Source organism: Bombyx mandarina, chromosome 08 (genome assembly GCF_030267445.1).
Source record: "Bombyx mandarina strain Sakado chromosome 08, ASM3026744v2".
In the NCBI taxonomy this organism is placed as follows: Eukaryota; Metazoa; Arthropoda; class Insecta; order Lepidoptera; family Bombycidae; genus Bombyx; species Bombyx mandarina.
Genome location: NC_143215.1, coordinates 1210402 through 1228546, shown reverse-complemented (window position 1 = coordinate 1228546; position 18145 = coordinate 1210402). Strand labels below are relative to the sequence as shown.

The window sequence follows — 18145 nt, the reverse complement described above, 5'->3', positions numbered from 1 at the left end:
AAGGTGAGCGAGGGCATTTACGTTGTAGGTGTCCATGGGCTCCGGTAATCAGTTAACATCAGGTGGCAGTGAGCTCGTCCACCCATCTATACAATAAAAAAAAAATCCGCTTCAGTTCCTAAGTGTTTCACGACAACACACGAGGGGCAGCCGTGTGTTGTCGTGATGACGTCACAGTGCGGGTGTGCGCGGCAGGTTGGCTGGCGGCGAGCTGTGCGTGGAGGTGGAGAGCGGCGCCAGCACGCGCTGCACGCTGGGGGGCCGCAGCCGCGCGCTGCAGCTGCCCGCGCACGCCGACCCGCGCGCGCCCGCCTTCACGCACGCGCACAACGTCATCACCTACCACCCGCCGTCCGCGCGCGCCTGAGCGTGCAGGTGGAGAGCGGCGCCAGCACGCGCTGCAGCTGCCCGCGCACGCCGACCCGCGCGCGCCCGCCTTCACGCACGCGCACAACGTCATCACCTACCACCCGCCGTCCGCGCGCGCCTGAGGACATTCACTTAACGACTTACTTCAATAATCAAATTGTATAAATAACATTATCATTATGTATAAATTAATTTAATGTAAATAGTTGTAATTTATTTTCTAGAAAATTGTGCCTTAATGAACTGATGTGCTAGTACACGCAGGGCGGCGCGCGCCGTCGCCTGTGTCTCGTTTTCATACGAACGAATTTTTATGTTTGGTATTTGTTGGAACCCTCCTTGGGTGTGACGGTGTACTTATTGGACTGCGCACACAGCATAATATTAGGTCTTAAAGTTGTTTCTTTAGGAAACAAAAATCTGTGCCTTTATGAGCTCTTGTGCTTAAAAAGTGTGAGCTAAATAAGTTATTTTTAAAACGTATTTATTTGCGCAAAGACACGTTATTGAATCCGTTGTTGTAATGATATTTGGTGTCCAACGCAGCGGGTCCCGCAGTAACTTGAACACCACCCATTGTAAAAGTAAGTAGACGTATATCGAATTTGTGGTTACCCTAGTGTCGATTGACGGAGGTCCCTGGCGTGCCCCCACCCCTCCTGACTGCCCCCGGTTGCCCCAGGTCGACCCCGGCCGCCTCTAGCGACGAGCACTCATTATGACAGAGTTATTATGAATTAAGAATAAAAATATCCTGCACAAAATCGTGGACGCATGAGTTTTGCGCGACCGACGGGCACGTCAGTGTGCGCGCTAATAATTAGTAGTTCTGTGGTGCACGCCAGTGCTTTTTGTTGGTCAATAATATTTTTAAACAAAATGACTGTGCTACCGAAGCATTCAAGCATCTGATTCTACCATTTTTCGTGGAAATTTATCCAAATTATTCTATGTGCGGTCGTCCTACCGAGTTGAAGCTTTGTACAATTGTTACGTGTACCCGTTACGTGGTCGGCCCGGACGTGGACTATAAGTAAATTATTTTTCAATTTTTGGGCACCCTCCGTTATGAAGTCATCAGACCTTTTAGAACTTTCACGGCCGCCATTAGTCAGGCACGACCTGCCGGGCGCTTTTATACTTAACAGTTATAAAGCCCTAAGGAAGACTCCTTTGACAAAGTTTGTAAAAACTTTTTTTTTTTTTTTACATTTGTTCAAAGGGAAACATAACTTAATAAGTTGAGACTATTTATAAATATAACAATAATTTGTATACATATTAAATATTAATTCGTAAAGATATGTTCGTTGATTGTTTTAATATCATGTGATTTAATTTAATTATTTTGTAAATAACTAATTGATTATTAATACACGAGGTGAAGTTTTTATTCGCTTTTAAAATAGTATTTATTGTTTAGTCGTATAGAGTTGTTTACAACGAAATATGTTTGGCTCGGGTTTGTGAGTGACAATGCTACAGGGTGTGTCCCGGGGTGTCGGACGTGTACCGGCAACGCATACAGGGTGTGTCCCGGGGTGTCGGACGTGCCCCGGCGGCGCATACAGGGTGTGAGAGATTTCTCTGTAGCATTGTTTCTTGTATACATTTGTCAGTCGTGATTAGCGAAGTGCCTTGTTGCGGTGCCATGGTATTGAGTAAAGTTACGTGTTTTACAACTTGCGTTTTATTTTACCCATATGTATGCAATTTAATTATTTCTTAGTCTGATTCTTGCGTTGAGTCTTCGGAACATCTCCTCCCGGGTTTCTACTGGAACTTGCAGACGGTTATTCAAGTTATGTGTTAACGGGAGCCCATAGGCATCATAATGTGAATTTCATCATTAATTTTAAAATATGAAATGGAAATGTGTGGACCTGTAAACTTTTAACGTTACCTACATAATCTGACTTAGTACCACTGAATACATAGCGGTTTATTCAAGAGCGTAGAAGCTATTTCGAGATAGGGTATTGTTTTCCATTTACAGAAGATTTCACATGTACCTAATTTTATTCTTATTCGTTTGAAATTGTTTTTGACATGAAATAGAAGAGAAGCTTTGTGGTTGAGGAGGCAGAGTACTTTTAAGTCAGAAGTTCTCGCTTCATAACCACCTGTAAGTGCTTGTTCACGTAGAACGCGGGGACGCGGCGCGGGCGGCGGGTGCGGGCACGGTAGACGTAGCGAGTTCGTGTTCACATTGGCCACCAGGCGTTTGCGCAAGTTTGAGATTGAAAACATCACGACGATCTTTTATTTATAACCGAAAATTCATACCTAAAATGGGAGATGATAACGATTAGAATCGGTGTCCATGAAATTAATAAAGAAAGAGAACGGTATGGTGAATTTTATACTTTATTCTTATTTCTTCTGTATTGAAAGACATATCGTTTCTAGCGACAAGTTCAAGCTGGTTGAACGAGTGAATCGCGCGCTTCGCCGCTAGTTCGACGTGAACACACCCATACAACTCGTGCGTTTGATATTGTCGCGAGCGGAACACATGCGCAAGTCGCTAGCTTGCCCGCTACTTAGACCGCGCGTGCGTTTCGTACGTGAACACTCGTATATTACGTCATATGTTTGATATTTCGTGACCGCGCCCGCGAGTCAACGTGAACAAGCACTAAGTTAGAATGTAGGCGTTTACTCATCATATCATCCGATCGCAGTTATGTAAATGAACAAATCGATCTCATAGTTCTGTTTATTTCGATCGCAAATCAGTACAAGTTTGAAGACCGGGAAAGCCGTTACTCTTATGTAAATTGTGATAAAAATTCAAGATGGCGACATTCACGTTTGAATTGTAAACTCCGACTCCAGAGCCAGTAAATAAATACACAGATTGCAATAGTTCACTTAATACTGCTTTATTTGTAACTCCACTTGTACAATCTTTAGATATCTGCTCACTACTCAATACACTGATTTCTGTGTCGTTTTTTCCGACTACCGCCTTTTTTATTATGTCACGTCCCCACTACTGCCATTGCTCCCACTAACAGTGTTGCTATTTGACAATCCGATAATTGCCTTAAGTTTAACATGATACTTTTTATTATTTTTGTTTTAATTATTTTACAATAAACCTTACAGAATGGAATGACTCCGTTTCCATCATACCCTTAAACGTACCACCAAAAATAACAACAAAATACTTATTTCCTTAGAGCCTCTTCAACGAAGGAACGTAATATTCTCGGCAATTCGTTTCGTAGTCACCTAAAATAGAAGCAATAACCACGTCGCTAACAATCAATTTCACTCACAATACAACTAATTAGAAATATCTCGAACAGGAATTTATAACCTCAATTATTGAGTTCGTTGTTTACAAATCGAATCTCGAAGATTAGGCTTGTTCGGATTATAGTTTACGCGATTTACACGGTTTTCGTTCTGTTTATTTATCACTCAAGTAATTAAAGCAGTTAACTGTAATCTACACTATATTTATAGCAAGTTGATTGGTTTATTGGACTAGACTAAATTATAATGTTATATTTTAAGAAGTAAAGAAAGTAAATAATTGAATTGGGTTAAGTGTGAGTGCCTTGGATACTGACAAACCACGCATCATTGTTTTATTATATTAATTTTACATTTTGCAGATCCAAGGTCTCTATCTTTGGTACTTTTAAACATTAAGATTATATTTTATACCATATCATCTCATCTCATTTCATTTCACTTCATATTATCATTTTTCATAAAAATAAGAATATAAATTAAAAAGTCTTAGTTACCAGGTCATAAAATCCCTTTAAAAAAACGATGATCACTTTTTTATAGCTTTGATGGTTGGACGAGCTCACGGTCCACCCGTTGTTAAGTGGTAACCTGAGCGAATAGACATCTATAACGTAAATGTCGCCACCCACCTCGAGTCATAAGTTCTAAGGTTTCAGTTTTTATAGTACAACGGCTTCCCCACTCTTCAATCCGAAACGCATTACTGTTTTACGGCAGAAATATGCAGGGTGGTGGTACCTACTCGTGCGGACTCACAAGAGGTCTTACCACCAGTAATTACGCAAATTACAATTTTGCGGGTTTGATTTTTATTACACGATGTTATTCCTTCACCGTGGAAGTCAATCGTGAACATTTGTTAAGTGTTCAAATACAAATTCATAATTCAAATACAAAATCATTTATTTCAACTTAGATGTCAGCATAACACACTTGTTGAATTTCAAAATATAAATAAAAATGTTAACTCTACCAGTACGTATTTCATTAGAAAAATTGGTACCCGCCTGCGGGATTCCAACACCGTTGCATCGCTAAACATGAATGCACCGGACGCCTTATCCTTTAGGGCACGACGACTTCAAATTCAACTTGATCAACTAAGTCACTTCGCCATAGGCTAGCTTTAATTTGTAACTTGACGATTTCGACGAGCACGGTGACCTGTGCTATGGCTAATTCAATAAATAGCGTTAGAGCTATTAGCGTCCAACGCAAGGACCTTTCTAGGGCGTCGACGGTGACTTCTGCAAGCCAGATGAGAAGTATAGTACATGATAATATGACGTGTTCATGTTCTTGATTTAGGTAAAAATCTTCAGATGGAGATTTTTTTCTCCAACCTAAGCTGGTAGCCTTAGAGGGCTATGCCAGCGTCGCCAAACGAATAGGTAACCCTGGTGATGTTGCTAACACTAGCCCTAGCAAGAGCAGTGTTTCGTAGAATCTACCAGCGGATCGGAATCGAGACCCACTGAGAAGATCCGGCGAGAAACTCAGTGTGCTAAAGATCCAGCGGATATCGTTGCTTGATAAGTAGACGGTCGTAACATTGTTTTTTGGAACTTTTCACTTATTTTGTAAATGTGGTTAGCGTGGTAATAGCTACTGCTATATTCACCTTATTTCGAACTTTATGCACGATTTAATCTTATTTACCCTTTACTCTAATATTGAGTTTCTGACAAGTTTTTTATCTCAAAGTAAGCACGACAAGAAAGATTTCGTACAAAAAAGTTTGTTACGAAAGCTTCAGCATTGCGAAAAGAAACCATAAAAAGTTTTTTTCGTAATTTCGCAGTTTCAGAGGCAGCTGTTGTGTGATGATTGTGTAATTTTTAATTGAAATATGTAAATGAAATACACTGGACGTAGTTGTTTTTGTTTCGTACTACCTAAGGAAGGTCGCAGCGGAAGAATACTGGTACAAATTTGTTTAATGGCTAAACAACTCACACACGTGCGAAATAAATTTTACCAGCCAAAAGTGAATTATTCAAATAATCGAACAAGTTAAAAATATTTCACATTCTTTTTGCGTTTAGTAAATCTATGTTCCGACCTCATCGACGTCCAGCCAGCCACACCGTTGATTTCGATTCAGAGAGAATAATAACAACTCTGGTGATGAGAGCACTGTAACTCCGCACGGGTAGATATCTGTTGGCTATGTGGTTTGACTTGGTGTGGTATTCCTTAAGAATCCCTAGCTAAGGCTGTCGGGCTAAGAAACTTCCTTCTTCCCCGTGGATCTCCTAAAAGGCGACTAATAGCGTAGTAGTGTTATCTGAGTATTATAATAGCTACTGCGATCATCCGCCAGTATAAAGGTAGATTGAGATTTGAGCGTCCTTCCTGTACAATAATAATTCTATACAGAAACAATTAGATCATGTGACCCTGGGTATGAAAATAGACGGAAATGTGACCAGGGGGCGTCTTAAAAAGACTTGGATGGACTCAAATCAAATCAAATCAAAAAAGTTTTATTCAACATAAATGAAAGTACATACTTGTTGAACGTCTAAAGAACTACCGCCAATTCACAAGAATTAGACTCCGTCCTGAGAAGAATTGGCAAGAAACTCAGCGGGCATGTTTTTTTTTTTTTTTAAATTAGATATTTTTTTTTAATATTAGATTTTTTTTAAATATTCATTTTTACAATAAGTAATTATAACATAACAATTTTACAATATTGAAATGCCCGGAGCGAGCAACTCATTCCCACTTTGTGCAATCTTCTAGATAATCATTGACTTTATAGTAAGCTTTATTGCACAGATGTTCTTTAATAGTTTTCTTAAGCTTATGTATATGTAGGTTCTGAACATCTTGTGGGATTTTGTTGTACAGGCGCACAGACAAACACCCGAATGAATTTCGTATCTTATGTAACCTACTCATTTCTGCAGAATAAATATCATTTCTACATCGGCCGCATTGCCCCATAGCAAAATGCCATAGGACATGACACTGTGGAAGTAACTAAAGTAAACTAAACGAGCCGTGTCCGCATTTGTTAACATTCTAATTTTTTTTACTGCGTATGCGGCAGAGCTGACTGTGCAAAAGAGGATATGGGAGAGAAGGGTGTGAGTGCAGAGGTGACGCCGACTCCATATAGTGGGATTAAGGCAAGAAGAAGAAGAAGACAATAGAATCGATATAACGATGAATAAATATTTATTTGGTTGCTGGTAGGGAAGCCCATAACTCAACACGAGCACATTTACCCACTTTTAGCGATACAATAGGAAATGTTTTTTTTTTTCATTTTAGATTCGGATCATTCTGAAGCTTTTGGATTATGAACGAAGAAAAGTCTCAAAGACATCTGATATCGAATTATGAGTCTTAAATGGAAAGTATCCGGCTCCCGCCAGAATGGCAATGTCCAATAGAAAACAAACACCATTGGACCAGTTCTGGAGTTAATTTCCCAAGAAACAAAGGAACGTAGCTGTCCATCAGAAAGCTGGCCATAATCCGTACTTAAATTATACACAAACATCATCATCATTATCCTGCCCTTCTCCCAGTCACCTGGGGTCGGCGCAACATGTTTTCTCCTTCCATACTCTTCTATCATATACCATTTCTTCGCACACTCCCCTCCTACACATATCGTCTTTCACACAATCCATCCATTTCTTCTTAGGTCTACCTCTTCCTCTAAATCCTTCCACATTCATAGTTAACACTCTCTTAACAACCTCATTTTCATTTCGTCTCATCACATGTCCATACCATCCCAAACGCGCACTCCTCAGCTTCTCTGTCACAGGTGCCACTTTCAGACTTCCTCTAACATATTCATTCCGTATTCTATCCATTCTCGTTACTCCACACATCCATTATACACAAACATACAACAATCAAAGGAGGATAAGGCTTTGATTTACGTGGCGTAGATTGAATGAAAATTCAACTACCAATCGTTATGCGTGTCACAAACTAGATAGCTTATATACTCGTATAGTGTGTATGCACATATCTGTGTATATGTTGATTATGATTCGTTTAATAAAACTTAAAAGTCTCACTTCAAACATTTTGCGGTTAAAATTACTAGTTACTTCATTCTATGAACGTTTCAAATTCTAAGCCCATTAATAAAAGTCCTTTGGTATTCAATTAACTGTTGCGAAGTTAATCGAATCATTTTCATTAGCTTAACAAATAGTTTAGTCTAATTACAATTGATATTAATTCGTTTACATTAAATAAACTGTTTTTTAATTATTTGCGTGGAGTCTGTAAACTAAATGAGACTTGAATAAGTCAAAATCCTGAATACGTACCTACTCAACAAATGTTCACGATTGACTTCCACAGTGAAGGAATAACATCGTGTAATAAAAATTAAACCCCCAAAATTATAATTTGCGTAATTACTGGTGGTAGGACCTCTTGTGAGTCCGCGCGGGTGGGTACCACCACCCTGCCTATTTCAGCCGTGAAGCAGTAATGCGTTTCGGTTTGAAGGGTGGGCCAGCCGTTGTAACTATACTAGATACCTTAGAACTTATGTCTCAAGGTGGGTGGCGCATTTACGTTGCGGATGTCTATGGTCTCCAGTAACCACTTAACACCAGGTGGGCTGTGAACTCATCCACCCATTTAAGCAATAAGCAATAAAAAAAAAACCTAATATTAAAACTTTAAAATAATAACATACCGCCTTTCTGAGGTTTGCGCGGGTTGTAAAAATACTTAGAAATATTTATGTTAACCATTCGTCACTTCGTATTTTTTAAATTCCGCAAAACTCTGCTGGATTAAAAAAGAAATAACTATATCTAAAGAGAAGACACTGAAAAGATCCGAATAAATATTTAAATTATATTTTAATCATTTTTATCCACACATATAAATGAAATGAACTTTTTTTGCCTATGCGTTCCTAAGCCAGTTACCGTTTCACTGCTTGCCTATAAATTAATTGTTGAACTATTTATTAAGCCATTGAGATGAATCGTCCTTAAATTAAAAGTTGATACACCTGGCTATTCCATACTTGGAACTCACACGTCCTTACGGATCCATCAGATCCAATAACTCTTGCACTAGACACCTTCAGCTCTAACACTAGGAGCAGGCTGAGGAACCCCGGTAACCGTACTCGTCGAAGTCAACAAAGAAGTCGACGTGCAACCTAACCCATACATAAGCCCGCTGAGTTTCTCGCCGGATCTTCTCAGTGGGTCGCGATTCCGATCCGGTAGTAGATTCCTTCGCGAAGCAATTGTTCTTGAGTTGTTAGGTCTCCTTCGGAGGCGCTCGGGCAGTTGTTAGCAAATCCCACCCCTCCTGGCTGAGCCTTTGCTCGCCCACCTGTCCTGGTGAAGCTGGAAAGGCCTCCGGGCCTCCAGTAATCTTTCAATCATAAAAAAAAAAACTTGGAACTCATGTCCACTTTATATTTATGTTTGACTTTAAGTATGATAGAAGCTCACTGCCAAGGTCGAGGCCTTTTCAAAGTCGTTAAGCGCGGAAGAGTGCTTTTTATTGTTCTAGGCTTTCGAAGCGAAGGCCAAGACTTCAGGTATGAGTTCAATTAAAAACAATTACGTCTTAATCTTGCTTCTGTTTTATTAATTTGACATCGTATACATCCACACATATACATAGAAAAAAATTTAAATAAATAATTTTAAATTAAAAACATTAAAAAACCCAAAACTTGCGTAATTAGATAATGAAATGTTACCAAAGCATTCCATTAAGCTTTCATTCATTAAATTCTTTGGGATGGTTAAGTTTTAAACGAGAAAAAGGTAGTGTGTTTTTATTATCTTCATAAAATTTTGGTCGTTAAGAATTTTTTCAAAGTTTTAATCCGGACGGGTTTTCCGTTTCATAATTATATCCGTTCATTTTGAGGCTATTGACTTGTTTATATTAGTTTCTTTAGGAGACTAATGTCTTTAATGAAATACGCACTTTACAAGACATGTTCACTAACGATTTACATTGGGCGACGGTGACCACTCACCATCAGGTGGGCCATATGCTCGTCTGCCTACAAGGGCAATAAAAAAAAAACACGATGCAGAAATAAAATGGTGCAATAAAAATCAAGCTCGCAATAATGTTATTACGTAATTTTTGGTCGTAGAGGCCTAGAAAAAGGCTTTTTTTATTGCTTAGATGGGTGGACGAGCTCACAGCCCACCTGGTGTTAAGTGGTTACTGGAGCCCATAGACATCTACAACGTAAATGCGCCACCCACCTTGAGATATAAGTTCTAAGGTCTCAAGTATAGTTACAACGGCTGCCCCACCCTTCAAACCGAAACGCATTACTGCTTCACGGCAGAAATAACCAAGGCGGTGGTACCTATCTGCGCAGACTCACAAGAGGTCCTACTACCAGTAATTACGCAAATTATAATTTTGCGGGTTTGATTTTTATTACACGATGTTATTCCTTCACCGTGGAAGTCAATCGTGAACATTTGTTAACTACATATTTCATTAGAAAAATTGGTACCCGTCTGCGAGATTCGAACACCGGTGCATCGCTCAACACGAATGCACCGGACGTCTTATCCTTTAGGCCACAACGACTTTTTAAAAGGCTGCATGGTAATGCCGTCTATGTGTTTACAATACCACTACTAGTATATGCTGGTTGCCGATCCCAATACGCTGGTATTTATGTGTATTATCTATGGTATAATACTCAGAGAAGGTTACTATCCGTTCTCCGCTGAAACCCTTAACCACTTTCACGACATTCACAGAAAGGATAGGGTGGTACGATTATAATTATTGGTCAGACAGAGCAGAAAATATATTTTTTAAATATTTTATGTATTTGTTAATATTAAGGTGCTGTGTTTTTATTCTGTTAGGCACTTATTAATACTATAGTGCTCTGTACATTTTTCTTACCCTTTGTATCTTAATTGTGTTACATTTAGTATTGTAATCAGTATATATTAAAAACTTTTTGATCTTTTAATTTTGTCTAGAATAGTGTTTGATGCGCAGGTCTCCTATTTCGTAGGACGAGGGCTGTATATAAGGGGATTTGTAGAGCTTCCGAATTCAGTCGGAAAAAGCGCTCCACACAAGCCGTCACTGCCGAACATTACGTTCAAAGCTGCAAGTTCGCCCAAACTTTTATACGAGGTAAGTTTGTCTTTGAAGATATGTTGTATGCGTTTATTTTTATTTTGTAACATTTGTTTTTAATGCGTTAGATGTCAAAAAGTGTCATACGTACCCTTCGATAACAAAGTTGTTAGTTCGAGTCCAGGCTGAGGGTCCGCGCTGTAATAAGTCAAGTTTCAAGTTCAATAAAGTTAAAATCAAGAAGCGTATGAAATTACAGGAACTTGTATGGAAATGTCATTTTTATCGTGGATGACTAGTTCACGAGCCCCTTGATGTTAGGTGTTTATCGGAGGTCATAGGCACCACAATGTGAATGTCTTTTGCACTTTGAGACATGAGGTCGAACTCTCAATCGTATTGTGATGATGATGATAATGGCTATCTCTGGCTGGCTTTTGACTTGTAAGCTTCTGCCATAATTCAGTAATGTAGTTTTTTTATGAGGGCGACTTTATAAATTCTGCCTTTGGATAGTAAAGTAAATTTTAAAATTTCATATCTTGTTTTCTCCTAAGCTGTTCTACGTGAAACCAGATATTTTTAGGGTTCCGCAGCCAAAAAAAAAAAATTTGAATCCTTATGTTATGTTCGGTCGTATTTCACAGTAATTCTACTCGAAGGTTAGAATTCCTAGTTAAATTACTCTTCTTTCTCTTCTTACCGTTATACTACATTACTTGGTAGCAGCATGACATGACATAAATTTAGGTATCTAGCTATCGTAATTTGAAAGATTTTTATAGCTTCGTACGACAGATCACAGCACACCTAATAGTAGGTGATGGGTTCTCTCCGTTTTTTTTACTCGCCTTTCCCACTCTGCCAGCGGGAACTCATGACTACTTCACTTATGGGACTTAAATTAAGCTTAATCGAACAGTTAATTATTATTTTTTGCTTAGATGGGTGGGCGAACTCACAGCCCACCTGGTGTTAAGTGGTTACTGGAGCCCATAGACATCTACAACGTAAATGCGCCACCCACCTTGAGGTATAAGTTCTAAGGTCTCTGTATAGTTACAACGGCTGCCCCACCCTTCAAACCGTAACGCATTACTGCTTCACATCAGAAATAGGCAGGGTGTTGGTACCTACCCGTTAGGACTCACAAGAGGTCCTACCACCAGTAATAGGGACCAGTTTATAGAGAATAGGAGCGAAATACTATTTTCATTATTTTCTGAGTTTGCACCAAATGGCTGTGGGTGGTGTTCACGTAACCACCCCGTTTTCTATGAGGTGCTTATAATTAATTACCCCTTGAGTTCTACGCAGAATCTAAATTATAAACAAAAACGTAGCAGTCATCTTACTACGAAACGTGACTGAGATGATTGAAATAATTCAATTCGTGACTGAAATAATTCAAAAAAATGAACAACTACTTTTTTTGGCAAAACTTAATGTTTCTAATTAACAAAAGTAAACATAAACTTAATCTTCAGTTACATATTTTGGATTCATTATTCTTCTTCATAGGCTTCGTATTTATTTTAATTTATTGGTGTAATAGCGTATTGTGAGATTGTGGTAAGGCCCTTAATAACATCCTTGGGCCCGCGGTCCGCTCCTAACATATGCGGACTGTCCAGTCCCATATACATCGCGCGCTCCCTAAGCGCGGGGATCTCGGTTCGGCCCACGGTTCAGAAAACGAAGGTAGGTAAACAGTGAGCTCCATTGTCCATAGAAATCAATTTATTTTAATTAATTTTTATTTAAGAAGAATGTTAGGTAATGATAACTACGACAGGTTGGGTCATTGTAGCAAACATTGAGGCAATCCATGTTCAGTGGGCCTCTGTAGGCTGATGGATTTCATGCGCCAATTGACTTTGGCAATGTCCGTGATATATGTTGACCAGATAACGGGCATACATATGAAAATAATTTAATTCAATTGGAATGAATTCAGTAAAAGTAAATGTAATGGAAATATATCAAAGCTGAAAATAAAATTATTTCGATTCGCAATTTGCGTTACATTCGTTCATTAACTAATTGAATCGATTTTGTAATTAGACAACGTAAATAAGTGATGACCCAAAAAGCCGGGTTGTTGGACCCGATGTGTTTCGAATCAACACATTCATTAATAAGCTTACATTAGAAAATTAGTGTTGTCAAAAGCAAAGGAAATTTTACGGATCATAAGCCCGTAATAAAACCGATCACTTTGTCCATTATTATCTGTGATTATTTTATTGCGTTGCCTATTAAAGAGTGAAGTATTTTCTTGTATTTTACTCAACTAATTACTAATCAGAATCTTGATTTGTTCGTGAACATATTTTAATTAGATTCATTTTTAAATCGCGTAACACGCTATCTACCGGAGCACTCATGAATACACTTGATGATTGATTTTGAAATTAAAAATAATTCGTTATTGACTTTGTCTTTTTAACAGAATGCAGAGAATAGGCTGTATCTTTAGTACAGCGCTGTGGTTGCTGGTAGCAATGAGAGCTGGAGCCCAGGTTTACGACGAGGGTATTCTGAGCGACGTGGACTCTGTAAATTTGTTGGTGAGATTTGAACAGAAAAAAGATAGTTTTTCTTAGTTTTCTTAGCTAGGGCTGTAAGCTAGCTTCAATTTGAAAATGTTTTTTTTTTGTGGATCACGCTGTGACCTATACATACGTATGGAGATAGCCGTTGCTGGGTTCAGTCAGTATTGTATGAAATGTCTATAAAATTTATTACCTTCAGGTACTGTGTTATACAGGTGTTTGAGTCTAGGACAGACACTAGCCCTCTCAAATACTTTATTCTAAACTGACATAATCTCGTAAATTTTATCGAAGAACTTTATTTATTGTATTTAAAGCTCTAAGAAAGAAATAAAATAAATATTATTATTATACTTCGAATGAAAGACGATATGTGTAAGAGGGGAATGAGTGAAGAAATGGTATATAATAGAGGAGTAAAGAAGGAGAAAACCTGCCGAATCCAGGTGACTGGGAGAAGAGCAGGAGAATGATGATACTTCGAATCGTGTGGTATTATTTTTCTTAACCAAGAACTGCTTCGATTACCTACTCTAAATATCTTATTATGGTTTTCATTCTACGATTTATCTGCTTAAGCTACATATTTTATTGCTAACGAAAGTGAATATTTCGTTTCTATTTAAAAGTAAACAAACTAACTCTTGGAACATTGACCTGGCGTACTCTCGTTCCAAGAAATAAGGATTCTCTTACGTTCGCGGCTAACCGCAACACGTGTAACAAAATTTGGGACTAAAACGATAGTGCGTCAACCTTTTGACCCGGCTTATTCGGAAAGGAGTTTATAACGAAAATAAATTAATTAAGATGTAATTCACTGGTGGTAGAGCCTATTGTAGCACGGGTAGGTACCACAACCCTGCCTATTTCTGTCGTGAAGCAGTAATGCGTTTCGGTTTGAAGGGCGGGGCAGACGTCGTACTACAAAAACGGAGACTTAAAACTCATGTCTCAAGGTGGGTGGGGCATTTACGTTGTAGATGTCTATGGGCTCCAGTAACCACTTAACACCAGGTGGGCTGTGAGCTCGTCCACACATCTAAGCAATAAAAAAAAAAAAAAAAATCATACAAAACTTTACAAGTCGTTTTGGGTTTGTAGCCGCATTTGGGTTACAGTGCCGCTATTGTGGTTTTCGATTTCGGTGACATAACTTCAAAAATCCAATGTATTTATGAAATGAATAAATTTACGTCGCTTACAAAGTAATAAAATCATAGTATTGTCATCGGTGCGATAGTTCAAAGTTAATTGGACGTATTAAAACCTATTAAAGTTACCTAGAAAGTTATTGAAATATTTTAATTATATTGTTGAAAGATTAAATCAAATTAATTAATACACATCGGTAAAACTAATGTAACTTTATGGTAGGTATGTAGCAGTTCTGCCCCTGGTATTGTCAGCGTCCATTACAGTACAGTTGACAAGCATAATATTCTACCTATTAAGGCAACACAAAAATGTGGTACAGTTGATATTTCGCCTTCAACTTCTTAGATGAACGATGGATCTCATGTGCTTTTAGATTCTGATAATGAAATAATACCAGGTCGAGAGCTTACACACATCATCACCCACACATATTTCAGGATGAGAACTACATTGATACCGGTCACACGGCGTTTAAGGGCGAAGATCCAGTAAAGGAACTACTCATGTACAAGATGCTTCAGACTTTGGCTACAAGTGGCACGGATCGACCTGACGTGCGAACAAGGTATTGTTGCGAAATTGTGTCACAGGTAACGGTTATTTCTAGGTTTTATTAGTAGGTTATATTAGTTAAATGGGCATAAGATTGTGTGAGGAAAGGGCATCGTTGATCCAACGTTTACAGGTGTTTTGGTGTATTGTAAGCCAGCATGGTAGGTGTCACTATTCTTGTTATTTTTGCAGCGAAGCAGTCATGGTTTCTGGTTTGAAATGTTATGTCACGTTTACTGGAGACTCCGGCGACCGCTTCACACCAGATAGGATGTGAGATCGTGCACGCAACAAATAAAAGAATAGGAATTTTGCTGTACCAATAGTTAAAAAATCTTCATATTAAAATATATCTTAGACATACTCCTATACTTCCAGCATATGTTTCAAACGACGTCTTCAAACTTTTATGATGCCTTTTGATGTGTCTCCAACTCATCTTGTAACCGCTTTGTACCAAGTGACCTATGATCTAGCAATCTAGATTGATAAAAAAATGCGGTTAAAATTAAATGTTTAGTGGAAAAATTGAAGGCTATGCGTGATAAGAACAAGTCAAATTTTCAGGTCGAATTGGAGTGTTCTGGACTTGAAGCTGAATCCAACTAGTTCTGAAAGCGAAGAACGTGTTTCGAAGAGACGAGAGAAGAACGAAAAAGGACGCAAAACCTACCCAGCGAGGCCTCAACCTAAATGGAAAATTAAGAAGGGAAAAGTTGTTGGTGAGGATTCACTAGACGAACAAAAAATATTTATTGTCAATGTATACCGAAGCCAGAGGATACGACAGGCCAGTGAATTAGGAGTGATTATTGCTGCTTGTGGATAATGTCAGGAGCACAGCCACGATTCCCCACTGAGTTTCGCGCCATACGCTCTCAGTCGGTCGCGGCTCCGATCCGGTGGTAGATTCTGCGTAGCACTGCTTTTAGTAGGGCTAGAGTTAACAAATTCTCACAGGTTGAGCCCGTGAGCTCACCTAACCGTCCGCGAGAAGCTGGAATAGCTTCTTAGGTTACCAGCGGATAGGTAGGGAAAAAAAAACAGACGCCGTCTTTCGCTAAATACATATATCTGGCAATCCTCTTTTAAAAGATAAATAGTAGAGCTGAGGAAATAATATTTTATCCTGTGGTGGGTTGATAAGATAAACATTACATTCGCAATTAGCATCGTCTGTGTTCCGAGTTATTGTTTTGTTTTGATCAATCCTTGAATTGCTTTTGATAATAGCTTCGACTTTCTTTTGATGTTTTTGTCGCGTTATATCTACCATGTTTTTTTTTTATTAGATTGCATCAGGATCTACCTTTTAAGTACTTATTGGAGTATCTATATATCTTATAGTCTATATACCTATCCGAATGATGTTTCTTTTCAGCATGCCTTACGTCTAGAACTCTTAAGAAAGAAGGGATTGTATACTAAGGATATATTAGGTATATATCATATTGGTACCAGCGAAGGATAAAGAAATAGTAGGAATCGAGGCCTGTAGTGCTTAGTTGTCTCTTGTAAATAGTTGAACAAGCTTTATCATAGAATTCTTATTTACCTAACTCTAATAATTTCTCAAATATCCTTTTTCAATATAAATCCGATAATTACGAAGACAGAGAAAAATAAATTGGCTGGAATTTCTCAAGTGATGCTTGGACCCACATTTGGAAATAGATTATTATATTTATAATAATGTTTCCAGGCTCGCAGATGGTGTGCTACTTTAAGCTGTGCGCGTTTCGTCCGCCCGTTTGAAGGAGGACATTTTGGTAAACTTGAAAACAAAATGGCCGTCGATGTCGTTTAGCAATGTAAATTAATTAAAATATTTAAAGGTTGTTTTCTAATTGTATTATTAATAAAGAATGATCTGTGCCAAATAAATGATGGGACAAAAGTTTTGTTTTATCTACTAATTTTTTTATTTTTTTATTTCACTCACACTAGTAGTGGTTGCGTGAGTAAACAACGCTCCACTTATTGTTAAGTAATAGGTAGCTTGTCTTTGAACTGAAACGGTAAATAAGTAATTCACGGTAATATTAATTAAATACAAGTGAGAGTAAAGAGAGTATTGAAATCTTGAAGAATATTCAATGATGCTACTCTAGAAAATTAAAAAAAAAACATGATATAAATAATCAAAGTGTACTAACCTAATTATTAATCCATGTGTTTTATTGCTTTAATAGAGCGACTAGTTAACGGTTCACCAGATGGTAAATGGTTACCGTCGCCTGTCATAGGCCTAAAATGAATACTAGAGACAAACACAGGATTCTATTGTCAACAGCTCGAATTGAAATAGGTAAATCTTTCAGAGGGCTATGTCTGCATCTGTACATACATTTAAGAAATCTGTCAAGGAATGCTTGTGGTCTAAGGTGTGACCGAGATATTGAGTGGTTACCAGAAACCATAGACACCTATATCTATATATATAAAAATGAATTGCTGTTCGTTAGTCTCGCTAAAACTCGAGAACGGCTTGACCGATTTGGCTAATTTTGGTCTTGAATTATTTGTGGAAGTCTAGAGAAGGTTTAAAAGGTAGATAAATATGAAAATGCTCGGAATTAATCTTTATATATAAAGTGAATTGCTGTTCGTTAGTCTCGCTAAAACTCGAGAACGGCTGGACCGATTTGGCTAATTTTGATCTTGAATTATTTGTGGAAGTCCAGGGAAGTTTTAAAAGGTGAGAAAATATAAAAAAAGCTAGAATTATATACAAACAAACAATTTTGTTTTTCCTTTGATGTGTCCCCTTGATGTGTCTTTTATTTATCGATTGAGGCACTACGAAGTCTGGCGGGTCAGCTAGTCAACAATATAAATGCCACCACCCAGCTTCAGTCCTGAGTTCTCAGGCTCAGATTTACACATTCGACGCTACAAAATTCGTGGAATAGGTGTTAGTCGTGTAGTCGTGAAGAGGAAAAGTCCACATATCGTTATAGGATCCTATTCTATATAAGCAATAAAAAAAAAAGATATCTATATATAAAGGAAACTATATCATACACACGAATAGGTAATCGTATTGTCGAAAAATGAGTGTCTGCATTGTTGTACGCCAATATAAAATAAACACAAACGCAAAATATTAAATGGAAAAGTACAACAGGTGGTCTTTTCGTTTAGAGTGACCCCTTCTAGAC

General features: G+C 38.2%; 2 protein-coding genes across 3 annotated transcripts in view; both read left to right on the top strand.

Moving 5' to 3' along the window:
- Myo31DF (Unconventional myosin ID) overlaps positions 1-2051 on the top strand; it is a 47924-nt gene extending 45873 nt beyond the window's left edge. For both annotated transcript variants that reach the window (XM_028176992.2, XM_089728983.1), the window contains one exon: positions 196-2051. In XM_028176992.2, the coding sequence (XP_028032793.2) occupies positions 196-367 (172 nt within the window). In that variant the 3' untranslated portion in view covers positions 368-2051. The remainder of the gene's footprint in view (positions 1-195) is intronic.
- An 8584-nt stretch (positions 2052-10635) lies between these two features.
- Positions 10636-16896, top strand: LOC149502407 (uncharacterized). The gene is made up of 5 exons (XM_089728936.1): positions 10636-10776; positions 13172-13289; positions 14870-14997; positions 15552-15706; positions 16687-16896. Exons 2-5 carry the CDS (start codon positions 13173-13175, stop codon positions 16737-16739), a joined length of 453 nt encoding a protein of 150 aa, XP_089585062.1. The 5' UTR covers positions 10636-10776; position 13172; the 3' UTR covers positions 16740-16896.
- The last annotated feature ends 1249 nt before the right edge of the window (positions 16897-18145 follow it).

Bases quoted from the DNA above. Each gene is read 5' to 3' on its own strand.
- LOC149502407 (XM_089728936.1), top strand. From the start codon at position 13,173: ATGCAGAGAATAGGCTGTATCTTTAGTACAGCGCTGTGGTTGCTGGTA. The intron at 14,998-15,551 runs GTATTGTTGCGA...TCAAATTTTCAG, and splicing joins CGACCTGACGTGCGAACAAG to GTCGAATTGGAGTGTTCTGG. The intron at 15,707-16,686 runs GTGAGGATTCAC...TAATGTTTCCAG, and splicing joins TAAGAAGGGAAAAGTTGTTG to GCTCGCAGATGGTGTGCTAC.